Consider the following 20,889-nt stretch of genomic DNA (forward strand, 5'->3'; position numbering starts at 1 on the left):
AATCCTGTTCTTTAAGTCGGTGAACATATGGAGCTGTAGAGCTGCTTGGTATGTGTTTGGCTTTGTGCTGCAGTGTGGCTGAAAGGGTGGAAAAACCTGTAATATGTGTAGATGTAATTAAAAAATCTATTCAGAGCCACTTCATTACCAACAGTCGTGTTCTTTTTCATTTAGCTACAGTAGCTACACATATAAAAGAGTAATCTGCTGTGTTTTCATATTATTACATTTATCTTTAGGGGCCATATAGGCAAATCAGTCTTATTTTATTATACAGCAACTATTCTATAACCACACATGCAAAAATAAACCATCTGATGCTTTTGAGGCATTGAACCCTGTTAGTCACACTAAATATTTTGATGTTTGATCACAACATGCTTTTGTTTTTGTAAAATGAGAATATGTAATGTTGTTGTCTTCAGTGCTGAAATTGTTAGTTGATATGATGGATTGGTCATCAACCCTAATTAATAAAGGTTCTTATTAAGTAAAAAGTGATCTCCAGCGGTGGAAATGCAAATATCGACACTTGTTACTACCACCAATTGGTGTTATGTTTTCATCTGCATGTTATTGTTTGTTTGTTTATATGTCTGATATTTAGCAGGATTATGCTGCTTGTTGTTTTTCCCTTTTTTTTTAACGTCGTCATTTTTTAAAACATTTTCATCGATTTCTCTTAGAATAAGTCAGGCATGTGTAGGAGACTGATATTAACGAGTGTGTGAAATTTGGTGCAGATCCAAATAAAAATCGGGATCTAATGAATTTAAATGTGGTTTAATAATGGGACTGTTGGGTCTTGGTAAGGGTGTGCACTCTACAGAGTAATAATCTAGTTTCACTTGTATTTCTGTCCAGTTTTGTTATTCTAGTGAAGTTAGCATGCTAATCAGCTAGCTATCAATCTCGCCACAGTCCCATCACGAGTCACCGTAGCATCCGTTCCTGCCCTGAAGAAGTAAAGCTGCTCAGAGGGCGTAATACAACCTCCTGTCCTGTGATGGCTGAAACTATTGGCAAGCGACCATTACCACCGTCACCACACGCCTCTGGCTTGAAACCACGAACTGCAGAGAAAAATTACAAATACCACTTTTAATTAGGCTGTAGATTATTTTCAAATGAAAATAATCTTGTTGCTGCTTTGAACTGAGCGATTGGGTTTTGGACTGTCAGAGTGATTTTTAAGACATTACCTCGGGTAAGTGATTATGTATCACTTAATCATTAGTTGCAGCCTTACATTTCTGCACCTAATGCGAAAGCTCTGATTGTAACAACGTCTCACCTCCTCAGCCCTAATTGTCACCACAGCGATTCCACCGAAAGTCACAAACAATAATCAGTCACAACTTGATGTTAAACAGTTCTCAACTGGAAATTGATCACAAAGAATAAATCTGGTGCACAGTATAGAGGATCTAGTTCCGGTTGAAAAATGCCAAAAACACCAGTTTGACTGGAGTGAATGTAGATGAAAGAGAATTAGTAGTTGAACAAACATAGATACTAAAGAGAAGTATCAGAAATTTGAGCTGCATCGTAAATACAGATATTGTTATTACTACAGTAAGTAAATGAGCAATGTCTTCGTAGCACCAAGCTCCAAAATCCAACCAGGAGGTGATCACTTTAATACAACAGTCAAATTGCCTTTTCTCCTGCTTATTGTCAAACCAGAGCAACCTCCAAACTCTCTCAAACTCTCAAACTCTGTAACCTCTGTAGCGCAAAATTGTAATTTCTTGCATGGGACAGAACAAGACTTTGAAAGGCATCAAAATGTCATTGAATATTATGTCCGAACAAGTGTTGGAAACCTGATAACATTCCACTGAGGGTCAAAGCTGGCTGAGCCGGCCGGCTGGCACCGCCACCGCCACTGGCTCTGCGATTAAGCCACGGGAGCCATTTTGGGGCTGATTATTCATGGTGCTACTGTACTGATGTTCCACTACACTGAATTCTCTCATTAGGTCACCCCGGCTCTAAAGGCCATTAAATTTTCAGTCAGCATGAATAAGTCAGGGAGTTCTGCCTGTGATCATGCCGTGCGAAGAGTCCCCAAACTCATCATAGGTACTCAGCAAAAAAGAAAAAGCACAGGGGTAACATTTGCTCAATTAAATATGTGAGAAGGGCAGGGGTTGGCAGCGGGGAATATTTTTTACTTTAGATTTAAGGCCTAGCATGTGGTGCCAGAGAGCATTTCCAGAAGTATTGATTAGAATTTAGCTGCGGGTAAATGACTCCCAATGGGATCTCCTTGGTAACTGGAGCATTGCCAAGCCACTGAATGTCTAACTGACTTAATGCAGATATAAATCGCCATTCCAATCAAGGCCATTTTATTTGCGGGTTTGAGTGGTGCAATACGTCACCCGCGGTGCTGCGCGTTTTCGTCAATAAAGTCCTGTCAAATCTGTTAAACGCATGCTGCATTGATGACATATGATTTATAACGTTTCCTTCCAGGGAAGAGTATTTGTTGCACAATCGCAGTAAACAGGTTGTTGAGAACTGTTGGCGTTTTTTTTGTTACTGGCCTGCCACAATTAATCAGGATTGTTCTGTGTTTTGCCTGTGAGCATTTATTATACTTTTCAGATCTGGACCTATAATGTGAAAAGACACGAGCAATTAGTATAATTTAAAATCAATGGCTAATAGCTCTAAAGGATTACCCTCCACTTCCAATAGATTGTTTGCTTGTGCGGCCACTTCCTCACAAAGTGAAGAGCACACCGAACGGGACTGTTAATGCAATCAGCTAAAAGATGGACTGGAAATGAAAGTAACTGCCAGCGAGGTTGCAGGCGAGGTTTTTCCCAGAGCCCGCTGTGCCGTAGATAACATTTTTATTGTTGTTTGCTCGTGGCCAGAAAATGACCAGGGAAAACAAAGACGAATGGAGCCATTGACTTCAAATACGACCCCATGAAAGCCACAGCCAGAGCTCTATCCATCGCCATCTATTATATTCATGAGTGTGACCTGTGGGGGGTGAGAGGCGCCCACCTGCTCCACTGACACTGACTGCCAGATCAAACGGGCCTCCTCGCTCCCCTCTGCTCTCCGACTCTCTCGCCGGCACAAGTCCCATATAGGAGGCGACTGACCCACTTTCTCCTCCCTCCCCGTGCTATTACCTGGAGAAAATGGAGTGGTGTGTGTGTGTGTGTGTGTTGGGTGGGTGTCTGTTGGGTGGGTGGGTTCGCGGGGCCGAACAAAAGCTTCTCATCTTCACTTACTGTACAGAGATGAAGGCGTAGCCAGGACTCCACAGAGAAAGCATGTCATTTCTTATTAGACACTGTTGTATGTGAGATTGTTCCTCTAATGGTGTTTTGGCTCAGTCAGAGTTTCGCTTCTGTGCAGCAGCGGTTGAGATTAAGCGAGCCCACTCAGATCCAGCACATGAACAGGAGGGATCTCATTGGGTCAGCCGGGTTGATTTGAAATCAACGAGACATGAGACACATTTGCCAAACAAATAGATCATTTGGAAAACACTGCAGGACCAAATGAAAGTGGTGATACTGCATAAATTCCATTGTGCAGCCGTAAATTGTTTACAATCCTCTGGGCTTTTTGGAAGGGGGAGCCATCGCTCATTGTTTTCACAGGATTAGATTGATATTGATTGGCTCTGACAACTAGCATCATGATACTTAGCGGCGGTGACCGTTTCTCTTTCGACCTGCATTGACTCTGCCTCTGTTGGCCCTTTGTGTTTCCTTCCTTTTCTGCCTGCCTCATAACCCACACTACATGTTTTCTGTCCTTCTCACTCTGGGTCTTTGTCCTTGCAGGCCTCACATGGTGACAGAGTACATGGGCATCAGGAATGAGAGCTTTATGAAGATTGCTGCCGTGGGGACGTGGATGGGAGACTTTGTCACTGCTTGGATGGTGAGATTCCAACTCTTATGTTAACATCTGGGAAGTTTGCATCTATTAAAAGAGCGATTTAATTTTATATCACCCTGTTCTGACATTTATGTTTAAACATTTCTTATTTTATCAAAGACATATTATCATAAAGTAATATCTTTAGCATAGCTGGCAGTGTGAGTTGATAACGTAAAGATATTTATGTTTCGATGTCAGATTTAACACTAAATTAACTATTTTTCTCCAGTGGGTAATATTAATGCCCACCAAAAATAAATATGATATACCAACATGATTTTAGATTTTTGTAAGAAAAGGTATATACAAAAACACTTTTTTAAAACATGACTTAGAAGACATGGTTATTTTTCATTTAATAAACAAATACTCAAATTTAAAAAAGTTGTCTCAACCATAGATTGTAGATAAAGATGGACAAGATGTCCATCGATCTACAAGCGCTTGACCAATCATAAGTCAGTCTGTTTCACCCCGTTTTTAAAGCATTAAATACCTAATTAAACCAAATTTACCAGAAAAAAACATTTGGACAAATAACAGTGTGATAAAAACTACTTAAAATGGCAGCCATGTACTTTCACATATCCCAGTCACTAACACGGAGGAGGCAGGATTAAGGGAAAATAAAATTCACTTATTATCTACTCACCACTATGCCGATGGAGGGGTGGGGGAAGTGTTTGAGTCCTAAAAACACTTTAGGAGTCTCAGGGGTAATCAGTGTTGCAGCCAAATCAAATACAATTTAAGTACTTGTGATCAATTTTTCAAACATAATAAAAAAACTGAAAAACAAAATGCCTCCATACTGCTTGTGTGGTGTCTCCAAGTGTCCGGAAGCCCCGGCATTCAGATTCGACTAGAAACGGCTTCATTTACACCATGTCTTAAGCATAAAAGGAACCGGAAGTGGCGATGCTAGCGGATAACACCACACGAGCAGTATGGAAGCATTTTTTCTTTGTTTGTTTTTTCTATTGTCTATTACATTTGAATTATATTGTATTTGGCTGCAAAGCTGTTTACCCCTCAAACTCCAAAATTGTTTTGTGGATTCAAACACTCCATGAATGCTAAGATGCTAACTGTTTCATGTCCAGCTGTAGTTGTGGTAAAGTGCCATAAAGGCAGTGTTACATTAGCATTAAGCTCAGTGTAGCACAAGTCTTATTGAGTTTAACCACAATTGTTAGAGTCAGACTTGGAGGTGGCGTTAACTTTAACATCCAAATCATAGTCATGATCAATCTTCTATCCAGTTTGGTAACAAACATGGCTGCCATTAGTTTTTGAAGGTAGTGAAATTATAATTCAATGAATACAGTTCTATCCCTGCATGAACTTAACCCTCACATGACTAACTGTCACACAGCCATCTTGTGTTGTCTGATATGACATTTCTATATCATACAATAAGTCTTTCTCTCATCTACTATTCAGTCCATATCATGTGAATGTGGCTACACCCATAGACTGTATATAAAAATGGACTTAGACTCTGGGTCCGGAAAGTGTAGTCAATACGGAATTAGAAAGCTGTATTGCCCCAAATGACCAGCAGAGGGCTCTACCGATGGTTGCTAAAAGCGTTTTTATAGTTTTAATAACTACTTCTCACTTGATTTACAACGAGTTTATGGTCTCGCTTGTTTCAAGTCTTCTTCAATACAGCATGATGCTCATTGTTTGAATCATGGTCTCATTTGGAGTAGAATAGACCATAAAGCACAGTATGCATTGGGGCATTGATACCAACCGCTAGTTCCGTCCAATGGGTGCAGGTCGCAGGTGGATGGGCAATGCCCACAAGTCCAACACCCCCTCTAACAAATATGGCTATATCTGGTTCACCGGTGTTAAAGATACAAAAATAGCATTTATACCACCACAGTTTCTTTTTATTGTTTGTCATAAACTTTGCAGGGCTTCAAGTGTGGCTACTTTTAATCCTGTTTTTAGATTACAAAAAAGCTTCATTAAAACCTTAGGGTTTTATGATTGAAGCAATTTAAAGCAATTTTTCACACACTCATCAAATTTCTCGGTCAGGTCCATCCCCTCAACCATTAGAGCTCCACACCAGCCCAGTTCAAATCCTCAGGGTAACATGTGGATGTGATCTATGGAGGGTCGGTGGAAACAATGGATGGACAGGGAGGGAGAAAGTATATTAGAGGAGAAACGTACCTCTGTTCATTTGTCAACATAAAGAGAAGCGCAGAGCTCCAGTGGGAGTGGACTACCTGTGGTGGGAGGAGTGGGGCTCTGACACCGGCATGCACACAGATGAGAAAAACTGACAAGCTCCCTCTCCAGGTCACATTAGTATTCAACAGTAACATGCTGCAGAGAAGGAGAGACGAAGGAGGAGGAGAGAGAAACGGAGGTGAAGGGGAAAGAGAAGTCTGTTTGGAAGGGAAGCAGCGAGTGAGGAAGTGAATCAGGGAGACAGGGGTGTGTGCTTGTGTGTGTGTGTGTGTTTGTGTGTGTGTGTGTGTGTGTGTGTGTGTGTGTGTGTGTGTGTGTGTGTGTGTGTGTGTGTGTGTGTGTGTGTGTGTGTGTGTGAGAGAGAGAGAGTGAAAGTAAGGCCATGGCAAAGTGCTGATTCCAGAAATTACTCACAAGGTTTTTTTAAAAAATTCAATTAATTCAACAAGGCACTTGAAGATGACCTCTGTGTCTCCTACGCAGATTTAAAGCGTGTCTTCGCCAGATGAGCGGACAGGAAGTGTCTGTTTTTGTAATGCTGCAAGATCCCAGAAACATCTCACAGATTGCCTGATTCAGGATCTTTTTCCTACACGAGCTACAATATCTGCAGTGAGGCACTTTATTGACAAATCGACCTTGCCTCTGCATGCAGCTACTCCACACAGTGTAAAGAATGATTTCTTTTGTATACATCTCTGAATCCATGAGGGAAATCTACGATCAAATCATTAAAATGACATTAAAGTTTACAATGTGAAAACATCAGTAACTGAGGTAGGACGAAGAAATACAGGCACAATCTCAACATGACCATATTTATATTGATCATAGTCCCAGTCTCAAATGAAGGATTAGGGCGCTTTCACATCTACCCTGTTTTGTTCGGATGATCTGACTTTTCAGTTTAGTCCGAACCAAAATAACAGGTGTGGAAGGTGCTTCAGACCAAGTGTCTGGACCAACTCACCAAAATTTGGTCCAACCAGAAGAGGAGGTTTTGTTTCGGATCAAACTGAACCATGGTTCTGGTTAATTTACGCTGTTTGAATTTTTTTTTAGATTGATTGATTGCACTTTCTGACCAATTGCAGGAAGTTGAGACACCATGAAACGAGAAGAATAAAAAGAAGTGGAAGCAGCTCGCAGGATTGTTTGCAGTTTTCGCTTCCAATGAAAAAACGATGAGGATGTTCATTTAGTGCAGTCAAACTAGTGTTGAGTGCTGCGCGCCTGTAGCTAATGATACTGGAAATAAAATTATTTAAATAGCCATATAGCTACATTCTTAATGTGTTTAAATAAATGCATTATTTATTATTGTTTATTATTTAGCAGTTGTAAGCATATGTATGCATATATATGTATATATGTAAGCACTTAAACTGTGTGTTATTAACATGTATTCGATCAACCAGATAGTGGGACGGTGAATTCTCTTACGTCAACACTTTCTTATATTTAAAAACTGTTCTTTTTTGGTTTACATACACCAACTTCCCTCACATCAATATGTGATTGTTGAGTAACTCGTTCCAAAACCTTTTGGTGCTTATCTGCTGTTATTTAATTTCCTTTCTGTTGGGAAAGTTTCCCACCAGAGTTCTGGGAAATGGCTGCAGGGATTCACTCCCATTCAGTCACTATAGTGCATTAGTGAGATCAGCCCCTGATGCTGCTGGCACACGGTCCAGCTCATTCTAAAAGTGTTGGATCAGTTTCAAAGGTTTACTCTTGAAGCCGTAGAAGCTATTTTTCCTGTTTCCGTTCTTTATGCTATGATAAGATTAACTGTCCTACAGATTCATCTCCTTTACATCCAATTAATTCAGTAATTTTATGCATCTTAAATTCTGCAGGTGACAGATATGATGCTCCAGGATCAGCACTATCCAGACTGGGGCAAAGCAGCCAGGAGATTCTGGAAACAGGGCAACAACAGGATTGTCCTCTTCTGGTAAATAATTGTCTCTAAGCCCATGTATATATGTGTCACCTTATACACCTCAAATATCCGTCAAGGAGGTTATGTTTTCAACTATGTCTGTTTGTTTGTTTGTTTTTTGGTTGGTTTGTTAGTTTCTAAGCAAGATTACACAAAAACTCGTGGACATACAATTTTTCCTACCTACCAGCTCACTGAATTTATTATATATATATATTTCTATGAGGCTCTGTGTGTGTGTGTGTGTGTGTGTGTGTGTGTGTGTGTGTGTGTGTGTTACGTGGTTCCTCCAGCCCGTTGCAGGGATACACGCAGTCAATAGCCGTGTTAATCTTCCCTCACTCAGTGTCAGCACCTTTAATTAGAAGAACAGGGTGAAAATCAATGGACACAGCAAGGTCACGAGGCGAACCATAACCCCGCCTTTGTTTTTTGTTCTCGCACCACGGACCGTGACCCTTAGATAACCGCTAAACAAATCGTCTGATATGCACATTACTAGAAAGCCGTGTAAAATTGTGCTCTGTATAAATGTGTTACACAGTCGGTGCAAGGTCCCAGCAGGGTTCATTCACTCGGCTCGCTGCTGTCAGTCAAATACGCCATGCTAACGCCTTCTGTGGCGGGTTATTTTAGGGCCTCTGTGAGAAGTAAAGAAGAAGAAGAGGATGCGGTTGAAACAGTCTGACGTGTGTTTGATACGTACACTGACAACTCCACACTCAGACGTCTCAAACCCCGGCGTTTAACATTTCCTCTCGTAGCATCGATTCACCTGTGATTGGAATGCAAGCAGACAAATTGTCTCTGCGACTTTCTCAGCAGCCCTTCATTTTATTGACGGACGCGCAAACTGGCACTGTCACAATCAATGCCAGATTTGAAGAGCTATCATTTGGAATTCAGAGCTTGAAATATGATTAAAGAATGTGTCGCTGGTATGCGTCTCGTCGATATGCAGCCGAGGGGTCCCGGTCAAAGACAGAATGTCCATGTGGAATAATAAAATCCCCCAAAACTTCTCTCTGTCTAACAGTTGAAATGGGATAAGAGCTGGCACACGCTATCTGCAGTGCAGCCAGCCGACGTGTGGCGTTGGGATGCAAAACGCCACAGTAATCGCTGGGTGACATTGAGACTCAACACAGCGGAGAATAACACTACAACATTTGTCTTTGTGCCGCTCTTAAGACGGTTGAGGAATTTGCCAGCAAACAGCGAACGCGGAATTACCGCAATGTGACATAAACAAGCAGAAATTCAACGGCAGATGCAGGTGACTGAAACATTTTGGCTCCTGTTAAATATGTAAATACATGGAAATGTGTGCAGCAGCGGTTGTGAATTGCATTGTCTCTGCATACAGACAGTTTCTCCTTTCTGCAGCTTCATCTTCCTGGAAGCTTTATCCACAGCCATTTTTCAAATGCAGGTAAAAGGGTGGTTCGATACAATGAGCCGGTGAGAAGAGAAAGTGAATCGTGTTTGATTTATCTCCTCTTGTAATTGACGTTGGAGGGTTGTTTGTCTTCTGAGATGCACAATATCAACTCTGCACCTCATCCAGATTGAAGTTATACAATTATACATGTTTTATTCAAGGTCTTGTACTTTTTAATTCACGTCATTCAGATTTGTTTTCTCCCTCTGCTCTCTTTTCTTTCATTCCCTCCCCTCTGCTCTCTCTCCTTTTCTTGCCTCTCTTCTCTTCTTTCTTTTCCTTCCACATCTGTCCTTCCCTCTTTCTTCTTTCTTTCCTCCTGTTCTTCATCTGTACTTTTCTGTCTTTTTTTTCTCCCTCATCTCTTCTTCCTTGCTTATTCCTTCTTTCATTTCCTTTCCTTCCTCACATGTCCTCCCATGTCCTCCCTTTTCCTTTCACTTTTCTTCTTCCCCTTCTTTTTTCTTTCCTCATATCCTTCATCTATGTTTCCTTGTCTCTCCTCTTTTCCTTTCTTGGTTATCCTGTCCTCTCCTCTGCTTCCTTCCTCATTTCATCTTTTACCCTTTCCTCTCCGCTCCTCTCTTCCATTCCTTCCCCTTTCTCTCTTCTTTCCTTACCTCCCATTCTTTCATTTCCTCTCCCTCTCCCTTTTCCTTCCCCTCCTTTCTCTTTCCTCTCCTTCCCTCTCATCTATTCCTCTCACTTTTCCTTCCACTTCTCTCCTCCCCCGTTCTTGTTTCTTCTTCATCTGTCCTTTCCTTTCTTTTCTCCCTATGTCTCTCCTCTCTTCCTCTCCTCTCCTCTCCTCTTCCTCTTCCTCTTCCTCTTCCTCTTCCTCTCCTGCAGGGCGGTGCTCTTCTCTCTGACGTCGGTGGTGGTTCTGGTCATCAGTACGGACTGGATCAGCTGGGACCACCTGAACCGCGGCTTCCTGCCCAGCGATGAAGTCTCCAGAGCCTTCCTGGCCTCCTTTATCTTGGTCTTCGACCTTCTCATTGTCATGCAGGTATACCGCTCCCCTGTGGCCAATTAAAATAAAAAAAAGCCGGGACATTTCTTGGCTTACTCCCCTTCCCATCCTGCCAGCCCCCAACACCCGCCCCTCCCAAAATCCTATTCATCAATGGGCCACTGCGGCACAGAGCAATGAGACGGGTGTTTGATCACTTTCAGCTGGCATGGACACAAACCCACACACACACTCACACCAACTCATCTATAGATACACAAACTGTTGTTTACTCCTCAACGCTCCCCACCCACCCCCCCACCCACTTTCCCAGGCTTTGGCGATGACCTCACCCTCTCCCTCCGTTATTCCCCCGTGAGCTTAGTTTATTTCCTTTAATGATGACTCACACGATTGGAGTTTTTCTCGCTTTCTCTTCCTCCCCTCGTTTTTTTCTCCCCTCACCCTTTCGCAATGTCCTCCCTCCCACAGGAGAGCATACATCAATAAAGCCTGTGTCAGTGGCTCATGAATATGTAAATGTGTTTGTCTGGGGAAAAAGACAACTCATAACTGTGTATGAGGAGACTGAGATTGAGCAAAATATTTGTTTCCCATGCCCACTAGTCAGGAGCCAGAGCTGCAGGCCAATCATGTATGTGGGTTGGACTGCGACTAGTCTCATTGAGCACGACTCGTCTCCTCCAAACACTTAATGGTCATATTTCACTCCGCCCTGCTGATGGGTATTAGATTGCTCGTTGCGAGACGAACATTTGGTGTCCTCCAAATACACGTTTACACTCTGTTGACTATGCTAATTACTGAGAGCCTGCAACTGCATGAGAGAACATATTCTAGTGTTACAAACACGTCTCTCCTCAGAAACCTGGAAAGAAACGGCACTGTCGTAATTCCCATGGTGATATGTGTTAGAGCAGCTGTACCAGTGAAAGTGATTCCTCGTCTTATTTATAAAACAATTTGTTATTTTAAGGAGGGATTCTGGCTGCTCTGGGCAGTAATTACTGTGCACTGTGGTGTTTTTCTCATTCATTTACTCAATTATTGTAATTATGCAGATGTGTAGCAACAGCTTAGTCTACAGTATATTCAAGCTTTTCCCCCCTTGTCTTGCTTGGCACAGCCTTTTTCACCTTCCTGACCGTATCGTCCTCCGTTTCCAGACCGAACATTAACACAAAGTGCCTGTTTTGACATCTCCGTTTGACTCCCCGCGTGCCACGCTGAACCTGCGACTCCCTCTCCCTTGAACCCGGCGCTATATCATACCCCTGCTTGCGCACTCACTCGATTTGTTTACGACGGGCCCTTCTCATTTTCTGCATAGTGTACAGCAAAGAACATTTACTACAGTTATTTATGAGTTGGAGTTAACTTGCGCTGTTACAGAGGCCATCCGCTGGCGGCCATCCCTGTGTTCCACCAGTCAATAAAAATGCATCCAGCTCTTCCCAACAGCTTTATTCTCCTCCATCTTTGGAGCGCAGGGTGCCACAGTTAATCTCTTACGTCCATGAGAAAAGGTGGGTGTTGTTGTTCTCAAACTAATTAATTCCCCCAATTAATGACCTGTCTGGATTTGCCTTCAAGCAGGGTTTTACTTTTTTTGTAAATATATTTTTATGTATAATTGTACTATTTCTCTTCATTTCTCAAGCTGACTGTGTATATGCACGTACACGTTTACATATATAGATTATTCGCTGAACCGCTCTTCCTGTATATGTTACAGAGACTCATTTTCTTGTGGGAGGGAGTGAGGGAGGGAGGTGTCTGGTTTAAATGCCATGCCGGGTAATGCTATAGCAACAGCTACTGCAGCTATGGAAGCTATGGAGCAGAGGAGGCCTTAATTAATATCCAGGGGGGCATCACCAAGCTGTTACGCTGTACATAGATATTGGCATGGGACAACTCTGGATCGCATGAGGATAGTGGATGCAGGCATGCGCTAATTACATGCAGCAACACACTCTGTGCAGGAACTGAAGGTGAATGGATTTCTGTAGGTTGATTTGTGAGATGATTAAGTTAGATCAGTAAAGGAATATTACTTTTCCCCTCTCAATGGGTCTGTGTGAGTGTGTGTCATGCATGTTTACCATTTAATTGTCATGCTTTCATAATGCAAAGTATCTGGTTACAATTACATAAGTGAATGATAAATATATAGTGGCAAGGAAATTGTTTTATTATTTATAGCAAAATAAAACAATTGTGGCATTTACTTATAATAATAGACAAATTTCTTAAATGAAAGGAACCATGTCCAGTGTCCTCTTGATATATTTACATCACTTACAGGTCACAAACAAGCTGCAAGCTAGTATGTTGGGTTAAAAAAAATAGGAACATACATAAATTGTTACAAACTCTTGTATTCAAACCATTCAAACTTACAGAAATGTATTTCCTGTATCTTGAATTATTATTATCTTATTTTAGAGGCTGACTGATATATCAGGTGACCACTGATATCTGTCGGCAAGAGCTTTTTGCTGATATGAAACATTTTATTTTACAGAAGACATGTGGACTCATGTTTGTATTTTACAGAAAATATTCTCTTAATACGAGTACTATTGTATTTTTTCTTTTTTTTTCATGTTATTTATAATAAAGTTTATGGTTAAACTGTAAAATATCAAACCTCAATTACATTTCTTTATCATAAGGGCTTGATAACAACATCTTAGGATTCATTGCCAATTTTAAAAAATATAAATATAAAGGCTGATACATTGCGGGATCGGCATCGGCCCTTAAAAATCTCTAAGTTTTATATAAACTCAATGCTTTACTGTCCCTCTGATTCTTCAACAATTATCCGAAAACAGCTTTGCTCTCTCAGCTCATGGACATTTTATGTTTTGGAGATACACAGATATAAAGATATTTTTTTAGAAACATGTGCCCTCTAAAGTTTCTTTTCACCTGGAAAATTAGATTTGCCCAAAGTGCATACATGAAAATCCATGTAGACATTACCTCACTAGTAATAGTGAAAAGAAAAAAAATCTGTAAAGACACAAGCTACCAAATATAACCACGGCCCCAGCAAAGAGAGCTAAGTGACACCACGGGGCAGCGGCAGCTTCTAAATGTCAGTTTGGGGTGCCTGTTGATGTGTTTTGACGTGTTGAATTCCCAGTGCACATTAGTGCACTCCACCAGCCTGTAAACACAGTGTCGTCTACAACAGCTGGCACCGGGTTTGACCTCCAGTCAGCGTAGGAAAAGACTCCACAGAGACTAAATATCAGCTAATATGAGAGAATTCAGTGAAGTGTTCGACATCCAATAAAGTATGATACATGGCTGACATCGGTCATGTTGGTGCGTTTATGTAAATGTGCTCAGTTGTCTTCAGCTGAGGCTACCGCATCACCGTTGTGTACCACATCTCTTATGCCTGTGTGTGTGTGTGTGTGTGTTTCAGGACTGGGAGTTCCCTCACTTCATGGGCGACCTGGATATGAATCTACCAGGGATGTCAACAACGCATGTGAAGGTCAAACTCCCCGTCTGCAAGAGTATCTTTAAAGAGGAGTACCACATTCACATCACAGGTACGGCTGCCGCACACAAAGAGCAGCATCATCTCATTGTTTCAAGACGAGTTCATCTACTTTTCCTGAAGAGTTCCTAACGCCCATATTCATAAACTGATTAAGTAGCAGAAATAAAACAAAATGTCCATGAGGGAGACGTAACTTTGGCCTATTTCTGAGTAGAACTCCGAACACTGAACACGCTGTGGCTGCTCCACTTTCCCACTTTCCTCAGTTGGGAAACAGTTTGATGGTGAAACCACAGCATTTATAAAACATGAGCAGCTGATGTGGCACACAGGTGCCTCAACCGCTGCAACTTTTTCTTGTTCATCGCATTCCTCCCTGTCGTGCGAGACGCATCTCTCATCATCTTTCACATCTGTGTCTCCCATTAAAAACCATCCTCCCGGTTCCTCTATCTTGTTCTGCTGCGTGCACACGGTGACTCGCGGCCATCAAGGAAGGCAAAACCAATGTTCCTGTTCCAAATGTTAAGCTGTTCAAACGCTCAGTGATTCGCAAAAGGTTGTTAGACCTAATGCATTGCATATCCATTAAGCATTATGGAAATGGCTCCTGTGCAACGTGATTGGTTTAACTAAGAGCTTATTAACAACATATCTCGGGGGAGAGGGAGGGAGCGATGTCGCATATACCCGGGGAGACATCTGCCTGCTATCAGTCTAACTGGGGAGATAGCTGTCTGGTGGTAATGTAGTGATCTCGTTAGAAGAGACTGCAGAGGAAGTAGCACCTGCAAATGGATCTATCTGTCTCGGTGCATGAGCTACATGCAAAGAGAGAGGGACTCCTGATAAATGAATGTGACAGTGTATGTGACTCTGGCTAAATGTTGTTTGGAGTGGGCTACCATTGTAGATCTGACTTAAAGGGATACCGCACACTTAAATGTGTTTGAGCCTTAACTTCAATTATATGGCTGTTCTTGGATGAAACACTTTAATAATGGTTATTATCACATTCATTACCAAATGTATAAAAAACATCTACATATGCCTCATAACGCCACCCAGTGTTTCAAACTGTCTTGGACCTGGGGCCAATGCTTTCATAGAGTGAACCATTTGCGATGTCTATATATTTGAAAAAGTTATCACCCGATTTTCAAAGGATTGCAGCCCCCCATCACGACTTGTGAGTGGGAACCTGGAAAGCTGTGCATGGCTTTAGCAAGCTCATAAATGGAAAACCTAGACGACTTAGCTTTAGCAAGCTCATTACAACAAAATCTAGATAATTTATCTTTAGCAAGCTCATATAGCTTGACAACCTCGGTAATTTAGCTTTAGCAAGCTAATCGGTATGTTGCGTGTGTGTTTACGATGTCTGTGTGTGTGGGAGGGACAGAGATGGGAGGGGCGGTTAGGCGTGTCTTAGTCCAGCCTCCTAGCACTGCTTTCTAAAGCCATGACACTTAGGGTTGACGTCACGCTCATCGGTACAGTGAGTGTATGTTTATTCCTCACTTGTTGGTTTATAATATAATTACATCACATGTCTCGTTACAGGCAAGTGGTTCAACTACGGAATCATCTTCCTCGTGCTGATTTTGGATCTCAACATGTGGAAAAACCAGATCTTCTACAAACCCTACGAATACGGTCAGTATGTCGGGCCTGGAGAGAAGATCTTCACAGTGGAGGAACCGGAAACACTCAGGCACTTCAACCGCAGCACGCTCACCTACGAGTGGCGCTCCACCAACATCAACCCCGCCACCAACCTGAGCTACGTGGAGAGGGACATGTTCCTCCACAGCCGCTACGTCGGAGCCAGCCTGGACATCAAGTGCCTGGCCTTCATCCCCAGTCTGGCGGCGTTCCTCCTTTTTGGCTTCTTCATCTGGCTCTTCGGGCGATTTCAGGACAGTGAGACCTTCACGGAAAACCAAGACAAATCGTACGAGAGGATAAAGAGGAAGTCGCCGTCCGAGTACAGCAAGGAAATGGGCGTGACACCGGAGGAAACACAAATGACGATGAGCGACAGTTTGAGACGATCGGGAACGCCCATGCTTCTGTCAGTGGATGAGCCACATTTCGGAGCGACGCCCTCCACGAACTCGACTATTTCCATGGAAACCCAAGAGACGCATCCAAGCATTGTGATTGACAGTGCGGACCAGGAGGAACCAGCCGTCTCTTTTGATGTGCACAAGCTCTCTCCGTGACCTTATGAACTCATGAGACTTTAACTATATAACTGCTGAGCAAGGGATCAACATGTGGCTCGTCTAGATGTTGAGTTGCTGCTTTTCTTCGGACAAGACCTCGCTGCGACAGAAAGAAGTTGAACACAACTTGTTACGAGAGTCAAGTGGAGGACAAAGTGAGATTCACACGGCTCATGTGACAGCTGCTGCAGTTGTATTGATATATTTTTCTAAACCAACCTTTTAAAAGTAAAGCCAGAGAAACGGCACCAATTTCCATATCAGGATGGAAATTAAAACAGAATGCAAATACCTAAATGGTGCTCACTCGAGTTTTGCATTTTCATAATTCAACTTTGTCATGGTAACTATTTCTGTGCCTATATCAGAGGAGTATTTCTCCAGTCGTATCACGCCAGTGTTACAGATACAGTTAGTGCCTTGATATGATATGATTCAGACAGAAACATATTATAACTGTCTATAATACTATAGACGACAAAATGGAAGATGTCCCTGTTATGATCTGTTAATGTTCTATTTATGCTTTCATATCAAACTCTATGGACAATTGTTACCACGTTTGATTGTCAGATCTTTTCATTTTAATTTATTTTCACATGGCGTCTCTCTTTCTCGAGTTTAAACGCATCATTCTTGTCGAAATGATACGATTGATATGAATGATATGAACATCAATATATTTGATGATCTATTTATACACCCTCGCTTGATATTAGTTGCAGAGATAATAAATGCAATCAGCGGAGATCAAGTACCAAATAAACGAGCGCATCTCATGATTGCTTATGTGGCTGCTGCACCAAGACTGAATACCAACAGAGCGAGAAAGGTGGTTTTGCCCTTGGCATAAACATGCATTTGAAGTGCGGGAGAAGGCTTTTGCTCTCAAGCTCAGGGCACCTTTATGTCTAGATAAACCTTGAAAGGTTTAGAAGCAGTTTTGCAGTCATGGTTAACGCATGGAAAATATTTATTTGAAACATCCTACTGTAAAAAAATAAACCTTGGTTTCAAACACAACTTAAACCTGCAGCTTTAATCTTTACACTGGCTTTAAATGTGTTGCCACCTTTTTAAATTATTTTCCTTTGGTGTGCCATTTCTTTAAAATACAAATATTTTCGTTCCAAAAAGTGTCCAGATTGATTTTGTTTTTCCATAAAGTGCAAGTATCAACTAAACTCTTACTAAACTACTAATTTTTCCATGTAAGTGCATCATGTATAAAGACGTACTTTACATATATATCTAACCAAAGATTCCAAATAATAGTTTTTAACATATTGTGCTGTTTACGAAAATTTGCTAATTTTGTAGTATATGTCTTAACCATAGACTGTACATAAAGATGGACGGAATGACTCCCCAAAGGTGAAGCCAAAGCGTCTCAATCGCCACCTGGTGGCTGGCTGCAGTATCAGCCATAAACCCTACCTCCTCCATGTTAATGGTTAGGACATCAAATAGGTTTTTCCTCAAAGGTTTCTTTCATTTTAGGAAGTTTTTAGTGAGTGTTCATTTTATCCATTGGTTTTGTTTTAGTTAGTTATTTGATGCTATAAAAATGGGGTGAAACATCATGATTGACAGCTGAGCCTGACTCGTAATTCAAGCATGTGGATCGCTGCTACATTCATCGCTACGGCACAGATGCTGGCTCCAAAATGGCAGTATTCGTATCTGGGATATTGTAGCTTCATTTCTGCATAGTGGGAGGATGTGGAGACATGTCGTCCATCTTTGTATACAATGTATGGGCTTAGCCAAGTCAAATTTTAATTTAAAGAAAATCGAGCCAAACAATCGGAAAATTATTGAAACTACAAAATACTTTTACTTTATATCACCTTACTGGTACACTAATCTGATCGGTGTATATACTCCTGAGAGTCAGAGTGGAATGATATATGCTCTTGCATCACTCTGCATTATTATACACTGTAATGTACTGTAGTCTTTTCCCTAAAAAGAGTAACCTACTAAAAATAACTGCTCCCAAACACCTCGGTCCTGAGAAATATGTTGTGCAGCATTATTCACTGTCAAATTATCCTGCTTTGTTGCTGAAGTTTCCCCACAGACGATATAACGTTCCCCCAACAGCACAGGGAAGAGAAGCCTGGAGTCTGCCACCAGAATACTACAGTGTTTTACAGTGCTTGATTATAATCAGTTAATAAATGGATGGGCTTTATATACTCAAGTAATGATTAACAATAAAAATAGTAGGTTTATGATTTTATAATAAACTTGCTAATATGCTAATTACTAAGAAGACTTTAAAGATATTTCCTGGGGTTATGTTTTTGATTATCATTGTCTATCATGAAATTAATTCCGCTGATTTAGCTTTTACAGATTTCAGTACAAGGTTCAATCCATTTTTAAAGACAACATCTTAATTTTAAATGGGTGCCACCTAATCTAGCTCTGATTGGCCTACTGCTATTTATTGGAGCCAATCAGAGCTCCTGCTGCTGCTGTTGGGGTTTGGTTTGATTTCATTTTTAGATGAGAAACAGCTTAAATATCTTTAATTAATGAGACGTGTTTAAATTGAAGCAAACCCTAAATGGAAATTGTAAGTGGTTGACATTATTTATAAATACTTCAAAGTTGGAATTAGAACTGATTTTATTTTGGTTTAGAGATAAATATGGCTTCAAATAGCTTTTGTACACTTGTTACATGTTTTATAAATTATAATAAAGCACTGTTAAACTGTATAATTATTGCAGTGGCACTCTTCACACTCTATACTTAATGCTCTGTGAGGGGTGTGTGTTCATTATGGGGGCATAGGCGACTATTAGTGTATGCAAAGAATACTTAATAGTACATGGTGTGTGTGTGTGTTTGTGTGTGTGTGTGTGAGTGCACTGCAGGCTTGTGAAGTGTTTACTACATTGTTTTTGACAAAGGCCATTCTGTGAAGAGGTCATTTTATTTAGCATAATTGTTTTCCAGCTCTTGGTTCTGTAATTATCCTTTTATACATTACAGCCCTATGAGGACATTAGATATTAGTGTTTAACCAAAGGGCAGAACCTCTTAGGACTTGAAGAGAGTCTAATATACATGTCATGTAATGTGTCTCGCTTAACAGTTGCTCATTCTTTTTATTGTGTTGACACTTTCTTTAGTTCCTGTGTGTTTGTGTTTTTTAAAGCAGACATCTCCTTTCAGTGTTTGCTCAGTGTACTGAATGTCTGTTGAACCTTGTGTTACCAATAAATTTAATACATTTGTTATATACTATAAATCTCGTTATGTAATTCCCAGTGAGAAAAGTTCCCTCTTTTCATTACTTTTTTTATACATGCTTGGGAAACGGTTGCCAGGCAACCGCTAAGGTCAAGCTTCTTGCAGCTGCTGACCCAATTAATATGGGTGATATGAGAAATAATGATACGATTTCACAAGGACCCTTGAATGTGTAGCTTGCATACACATTACACTTGGCTCAGATTAGTATGAGTCCTATCTACTGTTTGATTTATGCTAGTGGGAAACTATTTGAATTTGTTATTTGTCTTGTCCCCCTGCGGGATCTGTTTACAGAACAGGTATACATGTAAATGAGCTGTAGATTGGATTGAAAAAGTCGGAGGAAGACTTATGACGGACAGAATTGGTGTAAGGTAATGGTCCCCAGTGTTGTGATAGGACCCCTCCAAGGGGACGTCAGATAAATCGGAGGGATTACAAGATCATTGCAGGATAGGAAAGAAGGACAAAATTGCTCTGCTGCTTAAAATTATGGTCATTTCTTCTGGTGTATATTTTAGTTTGGTCCAAAGTGAAATACATATATTTTTAAAGATGGAAGAATGCTTCTCTTCTTCCTCTCATTATCCAAATATGAAGCCAAAATATCCCTGATACGAATTCCGCCATCTTGAATATTTAAAGTAGGTATTTCACTATTGATCGAGGGATGGAGCGCAGTAGCAAGGTCCCGCAGACACATGTACTCGACCAATTGTGAGTCAGTCTCAGCTGCCAATCATGATGTTTTGTTTGTCTTTATAGCATAAAATAACAAATTTAAACCGAACTTATATTAGTGTGATGGGAACCACCAAACATGTCAGAAACCATCTGCCAAGAAAACTTAATTTAATGTGTACTTGGTCCAATCCACTAACATAGAGGAGGCAGGTTTATGACCTATACTGCAGCCAGCCACCAGGGAGTGATCAAGACACTTTGGCTTCACTTTTGGGAAGCAGTCATGTCATCCATCTTTATATACAGTTTATGACACCTGCTAAACATTTAAGCACATGAGCACATCAGTCATTGTGAGCGTGTTAGCATGCTGATGTTAGCCCAGCAGTGATTTGAACTCGATGCTATACAGCCTCACAGAGCTGCTCGTATATCTGTACACTTGTTTGTTGTGAGAAAATGAGTAGATTTGTCAAATGAAACTGTCTGAGAATAGAAGAGAAAGGGACTTTGATATCACATCTCACAGACATGACAACTATTTAAGCTGAAACCCAAAAGGGTGTGAACCAGAGGTTTGAGGGAATACAATGCATGGACTAACTTGTGACCATGATACCACTGGTATCTAATCTCAGTCCATCATCAGTGGACATGTAGCCTGCGAAGCTTTAGCACTCGCTGCAAATTGTCCTT

General features: G+C 41.1%; 1 protein-coding gene across 2 annotated transcripts in view; it reads left to right on the forward strand.

Annotated features, from left to right (window-relative positions):
- tmem117 (transmembrane protein 117) overlaps positions 1-19,500 on the forward strand; it is a 47,909-nt gene extending 28,409 nt beyond the window's left edge. For both annotated transcript variants that reach the window (XM_034587696.1, XM_034587697.1), the window contains exons 4-9: positions 3,819-3,918; positions 7,989-8,086; positions 10,365-10,524; positions 13,931-14,060; positions 15,575-16,311; positions 16,361-19,500. In XM_034587696.1, coding sequence (XP_034443587.1) covers positions 3,819-3,918; positions 7,989-8,086; positions 10,365-10,524; positions 13,931-14,060; positions 15,575-16,236 — 1,150 coding nt within the window. In that variant the 3' untranslated portion in view covers positions 16,237-16,311; positions 16,361-19,500. The remainder of the gene's footprint in view (positions 1-3,818; positions 3,919-7,988; positions 8,087-10,364; positions 10,525-13,930; positions 14,061-15,574; positions 16,312-16,360) is intronic.
- The last annotated feature ends 1,389 nt before the right edge of the window (positions 19,501-20,889 follow it).

The sequence above is a fragment of the Hippoglossus hippoglossus genome, chromosome 6 (assembly GCF_009819705.1).
Source record: "Hippoglossus hippoglossus isolate fHipHip1 chromosome 6, fHipHip1.pri, whole genome shotgun sequence".
Taxonomy (NCBI): Eukaryota; Metazoa; Chordata; class Actinopteri; order Pleuronectiformes; family Pleuronectidae; genus Hippoglossus; species Hippoglossus hippoglossus.